The sequence below is a fragment of the Bombina bombina genome, chromosome 3 (genome assembly GCF_027579735.1).
Source record: "Bombina bombina isolate aBomBom1 chromosome 3, aBomBom1.pri, whole genome shotgun sequence".
Taxonomy (NCBI): domain Eukaryota; kingdom Metazoa; phylum Chordata; class Amphibia; order Anura; family Bombinatoridae; genus Bombina; species Bombina bombina.
The window spans coordinates 1,217,491,807-1,217,511,080 of record NC_069501.1 but is presented as its reverse complement, the minus strand read 5'-3'; the positions used below and the strand labels follow the sequence as shown (position 1 = coordinate 1,217,511,080).

At 41.8% G+C, this 19,274-nt stretch overlaps 1 protein-coding gene across 2 annotated transcripts in view; it reads right to left on the bottom strand.

Annotated features, from left to right (window-relative positions):
* The window catches only part of ALG8 (ALG8 alpha-1,3-glucosyltransferase), a 111,999-nt gene that overhangs the window by 71,055 nt on the left and 21,670 nt on the right, over positions 1 to 19,274 (bottom strand). For both annotated transcript variants that reach the window (XM_053708680.1, XM_053708679.1), the window contains 2 exons: positions 7,104 to 7,213; positions 5,714 to 5,781 (listed from right to left, as the gene is read on the bottom strand). In XM_053708680.1, coding sequence (XP_053564655.1) covers positions 5,714 to 5,781; positions 7,104 to 7,213 — 178 coding nt within the window. The remainder of the gene's footprint in view (positions 1 to 5,713; positions 5,782 to 7,103; positions 7,214 to 19,274) is intronic.

The following is a 19,274-nucleotide window of genomic DNA, read 5'->3' as shown; positions in this document are numbered from 1 at the left end:
TTGACACGGTGAGTCCACGGATCATCTCTAATTACTATTGGGAATATCACTCCTGCCCAGCAGGATGCGGCAAAGAGCACCACAGCAAAGTTGTCAAATATCACTTCCCTTCCCTCCAACCCCAGTCATTTGACCGAAGTAAAAGGAGAGAAAGGAAGTATCAAGGTCCAGAGGTGCCTGAGGTTTATAACACTAAACTGTCTAAAGAAACAGGGCGGGCCGTGGACTAACCGTGTCAATAAATAAATAAATCAGGTAAGCATAAATTTCGATTTCTTTCTTACACGGTGAGTCCACAGATAATCTCCAATTACTATTGGGAATCAATACCCAAGCTGGAGGACACATGATAAGGGAGGGACAAGACAGGGACCCTAAACGGAAGGCACCATTGCTTGAAGAACCTCCCCCCCAAAAGAAGCCTCAGCCGAGGCAAAAGTATCAAATTTATAGAACTTGGAAAAAGTGTGTAGAGAGGACCAAGTTGCAGCCTTACAAATCTGTTCCACAGAAGCTTCATTTTTGAATGCCCAGGAAGACGAAACAGCCCTCGTAGAATGAGCCATGACTCTCAGGAGGCTGCTGTCTAGCAGTTTCATAGGCCAAGCAAATTATATTCTTCAGCCACAAAGAGATTTAGCCGTAGCATTCTGACCCTTATGTTTCCCAGAGAAAACAGAGCCGAGGACTGGCGAAAATCCTTAGTCGTCTGTAAATAGCATTTTAACGCATGCACCTGATAAGAAGTGTTAGGACACAAAGGAGGAACAACAATTTCTTGATTAATGTTCCTATCCGAAACCACCTTAGGAAGGAACCCCAACTTAGTATGCAGAACTACCTTATCAGAATGAAAAGCAAGGTAAGGAGATTCACACTGCAATGCTGAGAGTTCTGAGACTCTGCGAGCAGAAGAAATTGCAACAAGAAACAAAAAAAACTTTCCAAGATAATAACTTAATATCTAAGGAATGCATAGGCTCAAACGGAGCCTGCTGAAGAACTTTAAGAACAAGATTAAGACTCCAGGGAGGAGTAACAGGTTTAAACACAGGCCTAATTCTGACCAAGGCCTGACAGAACGATTGCACGCCTGGTACATCCGCCAGACGTTTATGTAACAAATTAGACAAGGCAGATATTTGACCCTTTAGGGAGCTTGCCGATAAACCCTTCTCCAGACCCTCCTGGAGAAGAGACAATTCTATGAATCCTAACTCTACTCCAAGAGTAACATCTGGGTTCACACCAATGAAGATATTTACGCCATATCTTATGGTAAATCTTTCTCGTCACATGTTTACGAGCCTGAATCATGGTCTCAATGACTCAGAAAAACCATGCTTAGATAAAATTAAGCGTTCAATCTCCAAGCAGTCAGCTTCAAAGAAACAAGATTTGGATGAAGGAAGGGCCCTTTAAGTAGAAGGTCTTTCCGCAGTTGGAGTCTACAAGGTAAGCGAGATGACATCTCCACTAGGTCTGCATACCAGATCCTGCGAGGCCACGCCGGTGCAATGAGGTTCACCAACGCCCTTTCCTGCTTGATTCGAGCAATGACCCGTGGAAGTAGACGGAACAGAGGAAATAGGTGTGCTAGACTGAAATTCCAAGGAATTGCCAGAGCATCTATCAGTACAGCCTGAGGATCCCTTGACCTCGGAAGCTTGGCATTCAAGATGCCATGAGATCCAGCTCCGGCTGTCCCCATTTGAGAACCATGTTGGCAAACACCTCAGGCCCCGGATGAAGTTCCCACTCCCCCGGGTGAAAGGTCTGTCTGCTCAGAAAATCCGCTTCCCAATTGTCAATTCCTGGAATGTGGATCACAGATAGATAGACAGCAGTTGTGGGTCTCCTCCCACCAAATCATCTTGGCTACCTCTGACATGGCCAAGTAACTCAGAGTTCCTCCCTAATGGTTGATGTAAGCCACTGAGGTTATGTTGTCCGACTGAAACCTGATAAACCGGGCTGAAGCTAACCGAGGCCAGGCCAGAAGAGCAGTGAAGTTTGCCCTCAACACTAGAATATTTATGGGGAGACAGATCCGCGTAATCCCCGTTCCACTGCCTGAGCATGCATAACTGCAGAGGTCTGAGGTGGAAACAGGCAAACGGAATGATGTCCATGGCAGCTACCATAGGACCGATCACCTCCATACATTGAGCCACTGACGGCCGTGGAGAGGACTGAAGGGCCAGACAAGAGTAAACGATCTTTGATTTTCTGACTTCTGTCAGAAAATTTTTCATTGATAGGGAATCTATTATGGTTCCCAAGAACACTACCCTAGTAGCTGAAATTAAGGAACTCTTTCCCAAATTCACCTTCCAACTGTGAGAAAGTAAGAAGGATAACATTTCCGTGTGGGAGTTCGCTTGTTGAAAGGATGGAGCCTGAACCAGAATGTCGTCCAGATAAGGCGTCCACAGCAATGCCCTGCAAACGGAGCACCGCCAACAGGGGTCCCAGGACCTTTGAAAAAATTCTGGGAGCTGTGGCAAGGCCAAATGGAAGAGCCACAAACTGGAAGTGTGTCTAAAAACTTGTGATGATCAATGTGGATGGGAACATGCAGGGACGCTTCCTTTAAATCTACTATCGTCATGAACTGAACCTCTTGAACCAAGTGAAGAATGGAACGAAAAGTTTTCATCTTGAAAGACGGTACACTGAGGAACTTGTTAGGACTTTTGAGGTCTAAAATTGGTTTGAAGGTTCCCTCTTTTTTGGAAACCACGAACAGATTGGAGTAAAATCCCAGACCCTGTTCCTGCATTGGAACAGGAACTATCACTCCCAGGTCAGAAAGGTCCCGAACACAGTGTAAGAATGCCTCTCTTTATCTGGTCTACAGCTAATCTTGAGAGCAGAAACCTGCCCTGGGAGGAAAGGTCTTTAACTCCAGGATCCACTGCCCAGGGATCCTGAACATCCCAAACCCAAGCGAAGAAGGAAAGTATGCCCCCCACAAGATCCAGTCCTGGATCAGGGGCAGACCCTTCATACAGACTGAGTCAGCAATGGGCTTGCTTCCCCTTGTTCCAAGACTGGTTGGTCCTCCAGGAAGGTTTGGACTGATCTTGCTTGGCAGAGGAAGGCTTACCCTTGAAGTTTCGAAAGGAACGAAAATTACTCTGACGTCCCTTTTGTTTATTCCTCTTATCCTGAGGAAGGAAATTACCTTTTCCGCCCATAATGTCAGAAATAATTTCAGCCAAGCCCGGCCCAAACAAGGTCTTACCCTTGTAGGGAATCGCAAAAAGCTTAGACAAAACGTCTGCAGACCAGGATTTCAACAATAAGGCTCTGCGGGCCAGCACGGCAAAAAGAAATCCGAGCTCCCAGCTTAACCTGTAGGGAAGCATCCGTAATAAAAGAATTGGCCAACTTAAGGGCCTTGATCCTATTATGTATCTCTTCCAGGAGTGTGTCTGAATAGATTCAGACAACGCATCAAACCAGTATGCCGCTGCACTATTGACGGTAGCAATACACACCGCAGGTTGCCATTGTAAACCCTGGTGAACACACATCTTTTTGAGCAACCCCCTTCTTCTTATCCATAGGATCCTTAAAGGAACAAACTATCCTCTATGGGAACCGTCTGCCAAGACTCCTTGATAGAGTCAGTAATAGGAAACATCTTTTTAAAAATAGGGGGATGAAGAAAAAGGAATACCCGGTCTATCCCATTCCTTAGCAATAACCTCTGTAGCCCGATCTGGTACAGAGAAAACCTCCACCATGGAAGGTACATCAAAATACTTGTTTAGCTTGCTAGACTTCTTAGGATTGACTACAATCGTAGAGTCTGAGTCGTCCAAAGTAGCCAAAACCTCCTTAAGTAACAAACAGAGGTGTTCTAGCTTAAACCTGAAGGATACAACTTCAGCATCGTAAGAAAGAATTACACTGAGTCTGAGATTTCCCCCTCAGATGCTACCGAAGTATCTTCCTCCTCAGATTTCTGGGAGTAAACATTCGGAATAGCCACAACTGTCAGAAACCTTACTCACTGATTCTTTACATTTCCTCTTGCGTTTTCCCTGCAGCATGGGAAAAGCAGACAGCACATCAGATACCGCAGAAGACATAAGGGTAGCGATGTCTCGCAACGTAACACCAGGCGGAGTTTGAGAGGAAGCGCAGGGTACTGCATGTGTGGACGATAAAATTTGGAACTTTTGAGGAGAAAGCTGCGGCATATCTTGAACATTGACAGAAGACCCCTAAACAGCATCCGCCTTAGACAATGTTGGCTCAAAAAAAAAAAAAAAAAAAAAAAAAAAAAAAAAGAGTCTTTCCCTGTAACAAAGTTCTCTCAATACATGAGGAACAGAAAGGGATTGGTGGTTCCACGTTAGCATCAAAACATAAGGAACAAAGTAACATTTTGCAGGGCCTCTTGGTCCATCTTTACTCACAATTGAACAAAATAAGAATTAAATAAACTTATATTTCAAGTTGAAATTAACACACAAAAACCATTACTGTCTCTTAAAATTTTAAAACTTAACTGCTTTATTTTTTTCTGCAAGAAAATGAAAAAAACTGTCACAAACACTCTGGACAACCTCTACACTTCAGCTTAGCTTTGCTGAGGTGCCTACCTGCCTTACTGACACCGGAGTGTATATCCTGTTAGAAGAAGTCCGGACTCAACTTATAATACTGTAAAACGCAGTCCGGCAACCGTAGCACTGCTCACAAAGCTGCAATGACGCCGTCTCCCCTCCGGAACACAGGAAGTGAAGGGGAAAAGGCGCACAACAGAAACTTGCCTCCTCAGATAGCCCCGCCCATTGTGGGCGTATCAAAATTAACCTCCCAGTCGGCAAAATGTACTCTGAAGTAAAGCCGCCGGGAGCAAGTGAAAACACACCACACATTAAGCCTGTATCTCCACGTCCCCAGTGCCTGCAAATACTGCCCATTTTAACACTATCCCCTAATTCTATAGGAGAATGTGTCGTGTCCCATCAAATGAATTAAAGTGCAATCTTTTTCCTGCATAGTCCCAGAAAAATATTATAAGCACTTACCTCCATGAAATCTGCCAGGCAACAAGGCAGCTTACTAGGTTCGAGAGACATGTTCCCTCACATGGACCTGTGGAAGAAAAACTAAGACTGAGCAATCTTACTCAGGCTTTCAATGTTAGGGCAGCATTATCTACATGTGAGGCGCAGTAAGGATTGTACCCCACATGTTCCTATTGATTAAAAGCCACCACTGCTCTACTGAAGAGACTGACATGGGCTACAGCTATATCCCAGGACAAAGCAAAACAAACTTGCACTGCTGAAAAATAACAAAATCTTGAAGAATCTTCTTCCAAACACCTAAACTTTACCACCTCCTTGCTCTTAACGTAGGCAAAGAGAATGACTGGGGTTGGAGGGAAGGGAAGCTTTAACAGCTTTTCTGTGGTGCTCTTTGCTGCCTCCTGCTGGGCAGGAGTGATACTCCCTATAGTAATTAGAGACGATTCGTGGACTCACCATGTCACTAGAAAGAAATTATCTTATTAAAAAGCGACATATTAATGCAAAATATTCTGCGATTCTATATAATGCAATTATGGCAGCAGTAGTCACAGTGTGTCATAGCACTGGGTACCATAACTATAGATATTTGAAAGGAATCTATGTTCTATCACTCTAAGCGAGTGTGCAACTGAATTTGTAAAGTATCCCCTACCTTTTACCTGAAATATGCGAGCAATTGACAGTAGCATAATACCAGACAGAAAGCCGTTATACTGGAAGTGAATATCTGGAGCTCAGTTCAGGAAACATCACAAGCAGATAAGAAATGAGCCTGGTCTGTCACACAATGAATGTACAGATCAGAAACTTACAAAGTAGCACCATGCCGAAATTAGGCTGCAGTACATTATTTCATTTGTGCATGGTCGACTGATAAAAGAACATTATCATCCCTAAGTTAAGGCCCAGAACAGTTATCAGAATAAGAAACCGCTTAAAAATTAAGCAAAGAAATGCAATGTAGAGTCATTTATTTAGCCTACTTTTACTGTAGCTTACCTCTACAAATTGATTTATTTTTCCACTCCCCTAGAGAGGCTGGAATGCGTGCTGTATTCTTGTGTGTTGTATTTTACCAGAACGTGTGTAAGTGCACAAGATCATTTACATTGGGTCTCTAATTAACCAGAGCAATGGAGAACAAGTAATTCTATTTAAATGGGAAATGTTAAATCATTATTACAGTTTAATCCTTTACACAACATACAAATTAAAAAAAGAAAAAAATTCAATTACCTTCTATAATAAAATGTACTTATTGGTCTTCGTATCAATCAGGGCCTTTCCTGTGACAAAATACCTATGTAGGTACAGGAGAATGCACGTGTCAAGCACTATACGGCAGTGGTATTTAGTGCCAAATAGTGCTCAAGACATGAACATGTTTCACCTTCTGTTTATACAAAAGAAAACAGCATAATTAATAAAAAAAGAGAAAGCTTATTTTTGACTAGTTACTTTTACTCAACCTGACATGCATCTCTGTCTCTATCAAAAACTTAACATTCTCTTTAGGACTGGACAAGAAACCCAAACATTTTTTCTTTCAGGACAGAGAATACCAGTTTAAAAAAAAGTTTCTAATTTACTTCTATTATCAAGTTGTGTCATTCTTATGGCATTCTGTGTTAAGGAGCGCACCAAGGTAGGTAGCGTGCACGTCTGAAGCAGTGTATGGCATAGAATAGAACTGCTACCATATAGTGCTTGACACATGCACGCTCCTGAGAACACATACCTGGTTTTCAACAAAGGACACCACGACAACAGAGTACATTTTGATTAGAGAAATAAATTGGACACATTTCAAAACTTTGTACTCGATCCAAAACAATAAAATGTGTACAAATAAAGTATAATTATAGAAAGACAAACATATGTTTCTTGTATTAGTTTATGTCCAAAAGTTTCCGGCTCCTAAATGGACTGATTTTAAACAAAATATGTGAAGCCCTGACCTAGGTTTTTCCCTTTATCTTTTTTTTTCCTTCTGGTTTTGCAGCCACATAGTAAGTATAAGGTTTTGCCTACAATTACAAAGGAGGATACGGTCGACAATAAGTAACCCGAAATTCCACAGAAGCAGGACAGCGAGTATAAAAGCCGGCCTCTGCAGGAGATCCCTCTGACTCGTCTTCCCATTCACACATTCGCAACATCTAAATAAAAAAAAAAATGTAAAAAAAAAAAAATTACACAGTGAAAATTTGACACAAGAAGTAAAAAACGTACAGCTTCACAACTCAAGTGACTGTACTGAAGGAGCGGGTACTACAGGCAAACATTTAAAGTACACAGCCCTAGCAGATAAAACTATAAACGTTCTGCAGAGAAGATTATCTGACCTCACCATCTGCATCATTCATCTTAGGACAAGAAGATGGTAACACAAGGTCTTTAGCAGCAAAAAAAAATGCAAAACCAAAGTAGTCTGGAACCATTCAAAGAGCAACTTATCGTTGTGAAGCTTTGTGTAAGTTTCTTCTCAAAGAAAGACCTTGTAGCTCAGGCACTCTGTGTACTGAAATGAAAAGCTCTAGAGAAATGGTTTTGAGTGTTGAAAAATCAAGAAAAAACCTCCTGCATGTCCAACAAAGGAAGATCCTGAAAAGAAAAGGCTCAACAACCCCTGGTTGTACAGGTAATACCGGAGAGAACAGTAATTGCAGGAACTTGGACCTTGCGAGCACTTGCACTTCTGCAAAAATCCACCTTAAAGTGATGGTAAATCCTAGAGTTTTTGAAATGCTGGGATTTACCAGTGCAAATAAGACTTTCAGTCATGAAGTATAAAATACTTCATGCTGAAAGTTCCTTTGTCTGCAGCGTATGCTGCGCTGAGCGTCTCGGGCCACCCACGGCAGAGCGCTATTTTTCAGTGAGGTGATCGTAGCCAATAGTGTGCTAGCCATCCAGCATAATGCCAGCTGGGTTGAATGGCTATTGGCTAAGAGGTGGAACGTCACCTCATTGAAAACATATCGTTCCGCTGTGGGTGGTCTAAGGCGCTCAGCGCAGCATACGCTAAAGGCAAATAAAAGAGCTTTCAGCATGAAGTATTTTATACTTCATGACTGAAAGTCTCCTTTATTTGTTGCACTGGTAAATCCTAGTATTTCAAGACACTAGGGTTTACCATCACTTAGAAATTCTGAGAGAAATGTTATGTTTTTTCATCCAATTAGAAAAGTTATGCAAAAACGTTTATATATTGAAATCTTTAGAACGGCATTTGCAATAGGAAATTTTAAAGGGATATTAAACAGTAAATACATGCTAGACCTATTCAAAGTAAAGATTAGCTTTACAATTCTATGTGGATTTATTTATTTTACCATTATATTAGAGGTTTAAATATGGAAGAAAAAAAAAAAAAAAAAAGCGTACAAAGTTTAGTTTCTATAAAAATTATAGGCTTGGCCATGTTTGAACTTAAAAACGGACAGTAAACCCATCATTTTTTAAGATCATTGTAAAGTTTCGATTTCAAATATAAACCTTGTAAATACTTTTAATTATATTTTTTCCTCTTTAGTCCAATTTCATTTGTAATACACAATTATTTCCTAGCCCTCCGAGATACTCATACATGCCCTAGGTGCAGTAGTAGCAGCCCATGAGTGGTTCTTTACCGTAGATGTCACTAGTAGTAGACCACATGCTTAAGTTACGTAGCAGCAGTGGGAACGAATATATCCAAGCTGCACACTAGGTCAGGAGCAAGCCTGCATAATTATTATGCAAATAGATTCAGAAATTTCCTATTGGATTTTTAAACGGATTACTACACACACTTTTTCAGTAGGCAGCCTTGAGCTCCGTGGTCAACGGTATTTTACAAATTATGTTTATCATTATGACTATTTTTTTGGGGAAAAATAATGTATATTGCAAATTGCACATTAAGTTACAATTAATGTTATTTAGATATGGATTAAAAATGAAAATGTACTGGTCCTTTGACGGGTCAATTTATCAAGCTTCCGCGGACAGGTGCGGACATATTCGCCCTGTCCGCAGCAGCTCACCTCTGGCGGGCTGAATTTCGCTGCCAGAATTCATCATTGCACAAGAACACAATTCAGATAGAGCATACAATTTTAAACAGACAAAACGTACTTGATTCTCTTGGTATCTTCTGTTGAAGGAGCAGCACATCATTACTGTGATCTAGTTAAACACATCTGGTGAGTCAATGAGCTCAAATCAGTAGGTGTAAAGTCACATGCTCTATCTGAATCACGAAAGAAAAATGTTGTCTCATGTCCCTTTAAAAAGGGATATTAAACCCAAATTTTGCCTTTCATGATTCAGGGAGAGCATACAATTTTAAGCAACTTTTTAGTTTACTTCTATTAATTTTTTCTTTGTTCTCTTCATATCTTTATTTGAAGAAAAAAAAAAAGAGAACCCCCCCCCCAAAAAAAACAGGAATGTAAGCATAGGAGCAGGCTCATTTTTAGTTCAGCACCCTTGGTAGCGCTTGCCGATTGGTGGCTACTAAGCTTACATTCCTTTTTCAAATAAAGATTCCAAAAGAATGAAGAAAAAGTGAATCATCTGAATCATGAAAGAAAAATATTTAGGTTCAGTATCCCTTTAAATTTTTCAATTATAATGTTAAAATGTTTTGTCTACCGTATGCACTGATTTTATATATTAAAATACACACATACATGACTTCCGGTTGGCGGTATTACTGGATGGAAGCAAGTGCTGGGAGCTCTGCAAGTCTGAGCTACAAATAACGCTTATTTACCATTTTACACCGCCATCCAGTCCCCCACGTTATGTGTCTTGCTAGGAGACTTTGAAACGGTCATCGCTAGCCGACTTTTTGAAAATGAAGGGCGTTACATTGGCCCTAGCCCCCGGGAGCAATTCAAGAAAACCTTGTGGTATGCCATGTTGGCGCTTCAGTACAGCTGAATCGGACACTGTTAAAACTGATTAACAGCTGATATTGGATTCCTGATTCATATTAACACAGAGGCTGCACCCCATACCAACATTATAACACCCACTCGGTTGACGGGGGACAACCGATTATCTATAGCTGTAACATGCCTACGCCGGCTTCCTCTACCCACGTGGCAATGACTTCAGGAAGAGATCTTGCTGAGACGCTACTAGCAACTTTTGCACCGAAATTTGACCACCTACTCAACAGCTGTGAGAAGCTAACACAGATGGCCTATATCGCTGGGCGACAGTGTTTTCCAGAGCCGGAACGCCAAAAAGGATGCCCTGCATTGGAACCGCAAGCCCCAGAAAGTGAGGGTTCATGGATACATGACCAACCCTGGGACCCTGTCCACACCCCTCCTTTGGTCACGGATGACAAATTGATAACCTGCCCTGTAGAGCACCGACCATGGACTGAATGTAAGACTGATATGGGGGGAGCGCTGTCACATTGTGGGATGCGGGTGGACCCAGCTCACATGCTCACAGCTCAGCCACATTGTCTGGACTTAGAGACACTGCCGAAGGCCCTACCTCTCTATGATCCGGTGACTTTCCTTCGATGTCACACTCCAGTTGAACCCACTGCCGCCCAGTCTACCCCCGCCACTACATATGAGGTCAGATCTGATGGCTACAAACATAGGCCAAAAACCAGAATCGCTACATATCTAAGCATCAGCCTGAGAGATAATATGCTTAACGCCATGGATGAGAGACTTGCAAACTGGGGGAGACAGTGCAAGATCCGCTTAGCTACAGGTATTGGTTGACTTTTACTCCCTGTGTATTGTGGCACCCGTGGCTGACCTCGGTGTAGATAACGGGTTGGAACAGCACAAAAAAAATTGACTGGCTAAATTCGATTTTGTACGCTGAGGACTCTTGTTATAGTAACTGTTTGGAGGTCGGCCTGCATCCCTGCCGCAGCACATTGCTAAAGCTTTACATCGGTTCTCAATTGTGGCCCTGTTGGCCATTTGTGCATCACTCTGTTTATTTTTTATGTTTTTTATTTTTCATATAGTTGTCTTTTATTTCCTGTGCCTGAGTGATATATAGAAGTATGCCCTTAAAAAACATCTTAACTCCTTAGGTTTGTATTATTCTGCATTAGCCCTTGCTTAAAGGAGTGAATAAGGGGAACATATCATATTCTAACTTTGCTGCCCTGGCTATACCTACTTTTATTTCATGCGTGTGTTTGAATGAGGCTAATACGTGACCAAGAAGAAGAAAAAAATAAAAAAGAAAGAAAAAAATAAACACACCACGCATGTAGGTTAAACTGTTGGTTGCTTATTGTTTTAAGCCCTGTTTTTACTTGATGTTAACTTTGTTTTTGCTGCTCGGGTTCTCATGATACTGTAAAATTATTATTTCTGGCTTATCTAATGGCAATGGTGCTCTAACACAATATCTACTACAATGTAATGTTTTTATCTATAGAGTATGTAGGTTAAACCGCTACTATTTTGAGCGGCATGATTCCGATATTGCTGCAACATCTGTTTTTCTTTTCCAGAAACATATAAATGTACTTAACTTAGCGGTGAGACAGCAAGGATTCTCTTACCTACTTACTCAAGTGCATATATTCCTAGACATCTAACTGAATGTACGCCAACATACATTGGATGACACCTGTATACACAACACCTTTAAGTGACCCATTCCACCCTATTTTTACCTGACAAAGGTCCATATTATGCTAACTCTGTGGATATTAATAGATTCTCCATGATCTGCTCAGCCTTCCACAGAACTGCCCTGTAGAATGAGCGACCCCTGTATGCTGCACTTATTTATGCCAGACCAATATTGGAGAGACCTTTTTGATAATATATTAGTGTACACTGATAACATAAGAGAATCCAACACTGGCAATCTCTGCCGAATCTGTTCTCAGCCTATGCCTATTATATTACACTTGACATCAGACCGCTTGGCTCAGACCTCACCCTGAAAGTAATAATATAAGTCCACCTATTTATTACCACCAACAGACTATCCTGTTACAGGGTTTATGATATGTATAGTTTTTGTCGTTATTTGTTGTGTGTAGTCCTTGTATGTTGTGTGTAGTTTTTGTTGCCGTCGTACAGGTTTGTTTTGTTTTAAATAGTTTAAAATGAGAAAATCAGTCTAAAAACTGCGAGAGGGTGTATTTAAGTCACATTTCTACTAGTGATCTGGTAACATTTCACCACATATTGTATAATTTAACCAGACTACCTCTCAGTTTTAGCTAGAATGCGAGCTACAAAGCTATATTTCTTCCATGTTAGACCCAGTATAATAAGATTAGTGTAACACACGTCAATACAATGCGGTCACTTTTGAGACTATAGGTTGTAAATCTGCCTCGTGATTGTATTGATAATATGGGTTTGATTTATATGAGCTCTCATTATGTATTTACTACTTTTCTCAATAAAAATAAGTTTAAAAAAAAAAATACACACATACATACACATACCTAAATGTATAAATATAAAACAAAAGTGTAGGTATATCAATTTTGGTTTTAAAGATTATGTCACTTTAACCATAATAATATCTATGTTTGTTTTAAAGAAAAATTTACACGAGTGAAATAAAATATATATAGGATTGTATAACATGTGCATTGCCAAGGAGATGATCCTCACATGTTCAGTAGTTTTCTGTGTCTAAAGCAGTGCGCATTAGATACGGTTAACTGCTCTGGATGTGTGGCATGTGACTCGCGCTTCCGCACAGCTGTGTTCTACCGCAGAAAAAACAGAATTTATGCTTACCTGATAAATTACTTTCTCCAACGGTGTGTCCGGTCCACGGCGTCATCCTTACTTGTGGGATATTCTCTTCCCCAACAGGAAATGGCAAAGAGCCCAGCAAAACTGGTCACATGATCCCTCCTAGGCTCCGCCTACCCCAGTCATTCGACCGACGTACAGGAGGAATATGCATAGGAGAAATCATAATGATACCGTGGTGACTGTAGTTAGAGAAAATAATTCATCAGACCTGATTAAAAAACCAGGGCGGGCCGTGGACCGGACACACCGTTGGAGAAAGTAATTTATCAGGTAAGCATAAATTCTGTTTTCTCCAACATAGGTGTGACCGGTCCACGGCGTCATCCTTACTTGTGGGAACCAATACCAAAGCTTTAGGACACGGATGAAGGGAGGGAGCAAATCAGGTCACCTAAATGGAAGGCACCACGGCTTGCAAAACCTTTCTCCCAAAAATAGCCTCTGAAGAAGCAAAAGTATCAAATTTGTAAAATTTGGCAAAAGTGTGCAGTGAAGACCAAGTCGCTGCCTTACATATCTGGTCAACAGAAGCTTCGTTCTTGAAGGCCCATGTGGAAGCCACAGCCCTAATGGAGTGAGCTGTGATTCTTTCAGGAGGCTGCCGTCCGGCAGTCTCATAAGCCAATCGGATAATGCTTTTAAGCCAAAAAGAAAGGGAGGTAGAAGTTGCTTTTTGACCTCTCCTTTTACCAGAATAAACAACAAAGAAGATGTTTGTCTGAAATCCTTAGTAGCCTCTAAATAGAATTTTAGAGCACGGACTACGTCCAAATTGTGTAACAAACGTTCCTTCTTTGAAACTGGATTCGGACACAAAGAAGGTACAACAATCTCCTGGTTAATATTTTTGTTGGAAACAACCTTCAGAAGAAAACCAGGCTTAGTACGCAAAACCACCTTATCTGCATGAAACACCAGATAGGGCGGAGAACACTGCAGAGCAGATAACTCTGAAACTCTTCTAGCAGAAGAAATTGCAACCAAAAACAAAACTTTCCAAGATAATAACTTAATATCTACGGAATGTAAGGGTTCAAACGGAACCCCTTGAAGAACTGAAAGAACTAGATTTAGACTCCAGGGAGGAGTCAAAGATCTGTAAACAGGCTTGATTCTAACCAGAGCCTGAACAAAAGCTTGAACGTCTGGCACAGCTGCCAGCTTTTTGTGAAGTAAAACAGATAAAGCAGAGATCTGTCCCTTCAGAGAACTTGCAGATAATCCTTTCTCCAAACCTTCTTGTAGAAAGGATAGAATCTTAGGAATTTTTATCTTGTTCCATGGGAATCCTTTAGATTCACACCAACAGATATATTTTTTCCATATTTTATGGTAAATTTTTCTAGTTACAGGCTTTCTAGCCTGAATAAGAGTATCTATTACAGAATCTGAAAACCCACGCTTTGATAAAATCAAGCGTTCAATCTCCAAGCAGTCAGTTGGAGGGAAACCAGATTCGGATGTTCGAATGGACCTTGAACAAGAAGGTCCTGTCTTAAAGGTAGCTTCCATGGTGGAGCCGATGACATATTCACCAGGTCTGCATACCAAGTCCTGCGTGGCCACGCAGGAGCTATCAAGATCACCGAAGCCCTCTCCTGATTGATCCTGGCTACCAGCCTGGGAATGAGAGGAAACGGTGGGAATACATAAGCTAGGTTGAAGGTCCAAGGCGCTACTAGTGCATCCACTAGAATCGCCTTGGGATCCCTGGATCTGGACCCGTAACAAGGAACCTTGAAGTTCTGACGAGAGGCCATCAGATCCATGTCTGGAATGCCCCATAATTGAGTTATTTGGGCAAAGACTTCCGGATGGAGTTCCCACTCCCACGGATGGAAAGTCTGACGACTCAGAAAATCCGCTTCCCAATTTTCCACTCCTGGGATGTGGATTGCAGACAAGTGGCAGGAGTGATCCTCCGCCCATTGAATTATCTTGGTCACTTCCTCCATCGCCAGGGAACTCCTTGTTCCCCCCTGATGGTTGATATATGCAACAGTCGTCATGTTGTCTGATTGAAACCTTATGAATTTGGCCTTTGTTAGATGAGGCCAAGCTTTGAGAGCATTGAATATCGCTCTCAGTTCCAGAATGTTTATCGGGAGAAGAGATTCTTCCCGAGACCATAGACCCTGCGCTTTCAGGGGTTCCCAGACCGCGCCCCAGCCCACCAGGCTGGCGTCGGTCGTGACAATGACCCACTCCGGTCTGCGGAAGCTCATTCCCTGTGACAGGTTGTCCAGGGTCAGCCACCAACGGAGTGAATCTCTGGTCTTTTGATCTACTTGAATCGTCGGAGACAAGTCTGTATAATCCCCATTCCACTGTCTGAGCATGCACAGTTGTAATGGTCTTAGATGAATTCGTGCAAAAGGAACTATGTCCATTGCTGCAACCATCAATCCTATTACTTCCATGCACTGCGCTATGGAAGGATGAAGAACAGAATGAAGTACTTGACAAGAGCTTAGAAGTTTTGATTTTCTGACCTCTGTCAGAAAAATCTTCATTTCTAAGGAATCTATTATTGTTCCCAAGAAGGGAACTCTTGTTGACGGGGACAGAGAACTTTTTTCTATGTTCACTTTCCATCCGTGAGATCTGAGAAAGGCTAGGACGATGTCCGTATGAGCCTTTGCTTTTGACAGACGACGCTTGAATCAGGATGTCGTCCAAGTAAGGTACTACTGCAATGCCCCTTGGTCTTAGCACAGCTAGAAGGGACCCTAGTACCTTTGTGAAAATCCTTGGAGCAGTGGCTAATCCGAATGGAAGTGCCACAAACTGGTAATGCTTGTCCAGAAAAGCGAACCTTAGGAACCGATGATGTTCCTTGTGGATAGGAATATGTAGGTACGCATCCTTTAAATCCACCGTGGTCATAAATTGACCTTCCTGGATGGTAGGAAGGATCGTTCGAATGGTTTCCATTTTGAACGATGGAACCCTGAGAAATTTGTTTAGAATCTTGAGATCTAAAATTGGTCTGAATGTTCCCTCTTTTTTGGGAACTATGAACAGGTTGGAGTAAAACCCCATCCCTTGTTCTCCTAATGGAACTGGATGAATCACTCCCATTCTTAACAGGTCTTCTACACAATGTAAGAATGCCTGTCTTTTTATTTGGTTTGAAGATAATTGAGACCTGTGGAACCTTCCCCTTGGGGGTAGTTCCTTGAATTCCAGGAGATAACCCTGAGAAACTATTTCTAGTGCCCAAGGATCCTGAACATCTCTTGTCCAAGCCTGAGCAAAGAGAGAAAGTCTGCCCCCCACCAGATCCGGTCCCGGATCGGGGGCCATCACTTCATGCTGTTTTGGTAGCAGTGGCAGGTTTCTTGGCCTGCTTACCCTTGTTCCAGCCTTGCATCGGTCTCCAGGCTGGTTTGGGTTGAGAAGTATTACCCTCTTGCTTAGAGGATGTAGAATTTGAGGCTGGTCCGTTTCTGCGAAAGGGACGAAAATTAGGCTTATTTTTAGCCTTAAAAGACCTATCCTGAGGAAGGGCGTGGCCCTTTCCCCCAGTGATGTCTGAGATAATCTCTTTCAAGTCAGGACCAAACAGTGTTTTACCCTTGAAAGGGATGTTAAGCAATTTTGTCTTGGAAGACACATCCGCTGACCAAGACTTTAGCCAAAGCGCTCTGCGCGCCACAATAGCAAACCCTGAATTTTTCGCCGCTAATCTAGCTAATTGCAAAGCGGCATCTAAAATAAAAGAGTTAGCCAATTTAAGTGCTTGAACTCTGTCCATAACCTCCTCATACGAAGATTCTTTATTGAGCGACTTTTCTAGTTCTTCGAACCAGAAACACGCTGCTGTAGTGACAGGAACAATGCATGAAATTGGTTGTAGAAGGTAACCTTGCTGAACAAACATCTTTTTAAGCAAACCCTCTAATTTTTTATCCATAGGATCTTTGAAAGCACAACTATCTTCTATAGGGATAGTAGTGCGTTTGTTTAGAGTAGAAACCGCCCCCTCGACCTTGGGGACTGTCTGCCATAAGTCCTTTCTGGGGTCGACCATAGGAAATAATTTCTTAAATATAGGGGGAGGAACAAAAAGGTATGCCGGGCCTTTCCCATTCCTTATTTACTATGTCCGCCACCCGCTTGGGTATAGGAAAAGCATCGGGGGGCACCGGGACCTCTAGGAACTTGTCCATCTTACATAATTTCTCTGGAATGACCAAATTGTCACAATCATCCAGAGTAGATAATACCTCCTTAAGCAGTGCGCGGAGATGTTCGAATTTAAATTTAAATGTTACAACATCAGGTTCAGCTTGTTGAGAAATTTTTCCTGAATCTGAAATTTCTCCCTCAGACAAAACCTCCCTCCTGGCCCCTTCAGATTGGTGTGAGGGTATGTCAGAACAATTATCATCAGCGTCCTCTTGCTCGTCAGTGTTTAAAACAGAGCAGTCGCGCTTTCTCTGATAAGTAGGCATTTTGGATAAAATGTTTGCAATAGAATTATCCATTACAGCCGTTAATTGTTGCATAGTAATAAGTATTGGCGCACTAGATGTACTAGGGGCCTCTTGTGTGGGCATAACTGGTGTAGACACAGAAGGGGATGATGCAGTACCATGCTTACTCCCCTCATTTGAGGAATCATCTTGGGCAACATCATTATCAGTGGCATCATTGTCCCTACTTTGTTTGGACACTATGTCACAACCATCACATATATTTAAATGGGGAGAAACCTTGGCTTTCAAACATATAGAACATCGTTTATCTGATGGTTCAGACATGTTAAACAGGCTTAAACTTGACAACAAAGCACAAAAAACGTTTTAAAATAAAACCGTTACTGTCACTTTAAATTTTAAACTGAACACACTTTATTACTGAATATGTGAAAAAGTATGAAGGAATTGTTCAAAATTCACCAAAATTTCACCACAGTGTCTTAAAGCCTTAAAAGTATTGCACACCAAATTTGAAAGCTTTAACCCTTAAAATAACGGAACCGGAGCCGTTTTTATATTTAACCCCTATACAGTCCCAGGTATCTGCTTTGCTGAGACCCAACCAAGCCCACAGGGGAATACGATACCAAATGACGCCTTCAATAAGCTTTTTCAGTGGTTCTTAGCTCCTCACACATGCATCTGCATGCCTTGCTCTCCAAAAACAACTGCGCATTAGTGGCGCGAAAATGAGGCTCTGCCTATGACTAGAAAAGGCCCCCAGTGAAAAAGGTGTCCAATACAGTGCCTGACGTTTTTTTAAAACAATCCCCAAGATTATAAGAACTATTAAGAGTTATAATCTGCCAAATATGCTTAGAAAGTAATCGTTTTAGCCCAGAAAAATGTCTACCAGTCTTTTAAGCCCTTATGAAGCCCTTTATTCTTTTACTTAACTAAGAAAATGGCTTACCGGTTCCCATAGGGAAAATGACAGCCTTCCAGCATTACAAAGTCTTGTTAGAAATGTGGCCAGTCATACCTCAAGCAGCAAAGTCTGCCAACTGTTTCCCCCAACTGCAGTTACTTCATCTCAACAGTCCTGTGTGTCAGTCAGTCAGTCAGTCTTCCTCTTACAAACAGAAATCTTCATCTCTTTTCTGTTTCAGAGTAAATAGTACATACCAGCACTATTTTAAAATAACAAACACTTGATTGAAGGATAAATACTACATTTAAACACCAAAAAACTCTTAACCATCTCCGTGGAGATGTTGCCTGTGCAACGGCAAAGAGAATGACTGGGGTAGGCGGAGCCTAGGAGGGATCATGTGACCAGTTTTGCTGGGCTCTTTGCCATTTCCTGTTGGGGAAGAGAATATCCCACAAGTAAGGATGACGCCGTGGACCGGACACACCTATGTTGGAGAAAAGGTATAGAATAGCAGCTACCCCTATAAGGAAACTGTTGTGGGGGAAGTTTTGCTTGGCAAGCACACGGAACCAGAGGTGTTAATGGCCTCATATGCAGGTAATGTCTTAAATTGCTATTTAACATTATGATGAAATCAGGTGTATTAGATCTAAATTTACTCCCATTTAGAGGTGTAAGACTACAGCTGAAGAGAGGATGGTTGCGGACTTATATCGGTGCAGGCCCCATTTGTTTTTAATCACAGAGAAAACCCTTAGATTTTATTGCCATTCAGTTGGCGAAACAACTCTGCTGAAGTAGTCTGCCAAAAAAAAATAATGTAGATTTGTTAGCACAAAAATTGCAATTTTATCAACAAAATGCTTCCCCCCACCTCTATTCTCTCTCTCCCCGGGCACAGGAGGATATATTAAAATGGCTTGAATATGCATTTTTTCTGTTACAAGAAATACAGGTTATTTTGAGGAAAGAAGAGAGGCCCCTTGAGTCTTTTACAAACTGCCCTTGACAAAGGCCACCACTTACTGACTTCCTTGTGTTCCTCTCATGGGACATGGTGAGAAGCACAAGTGGAGAGGTTTGACTGGTGCATCCA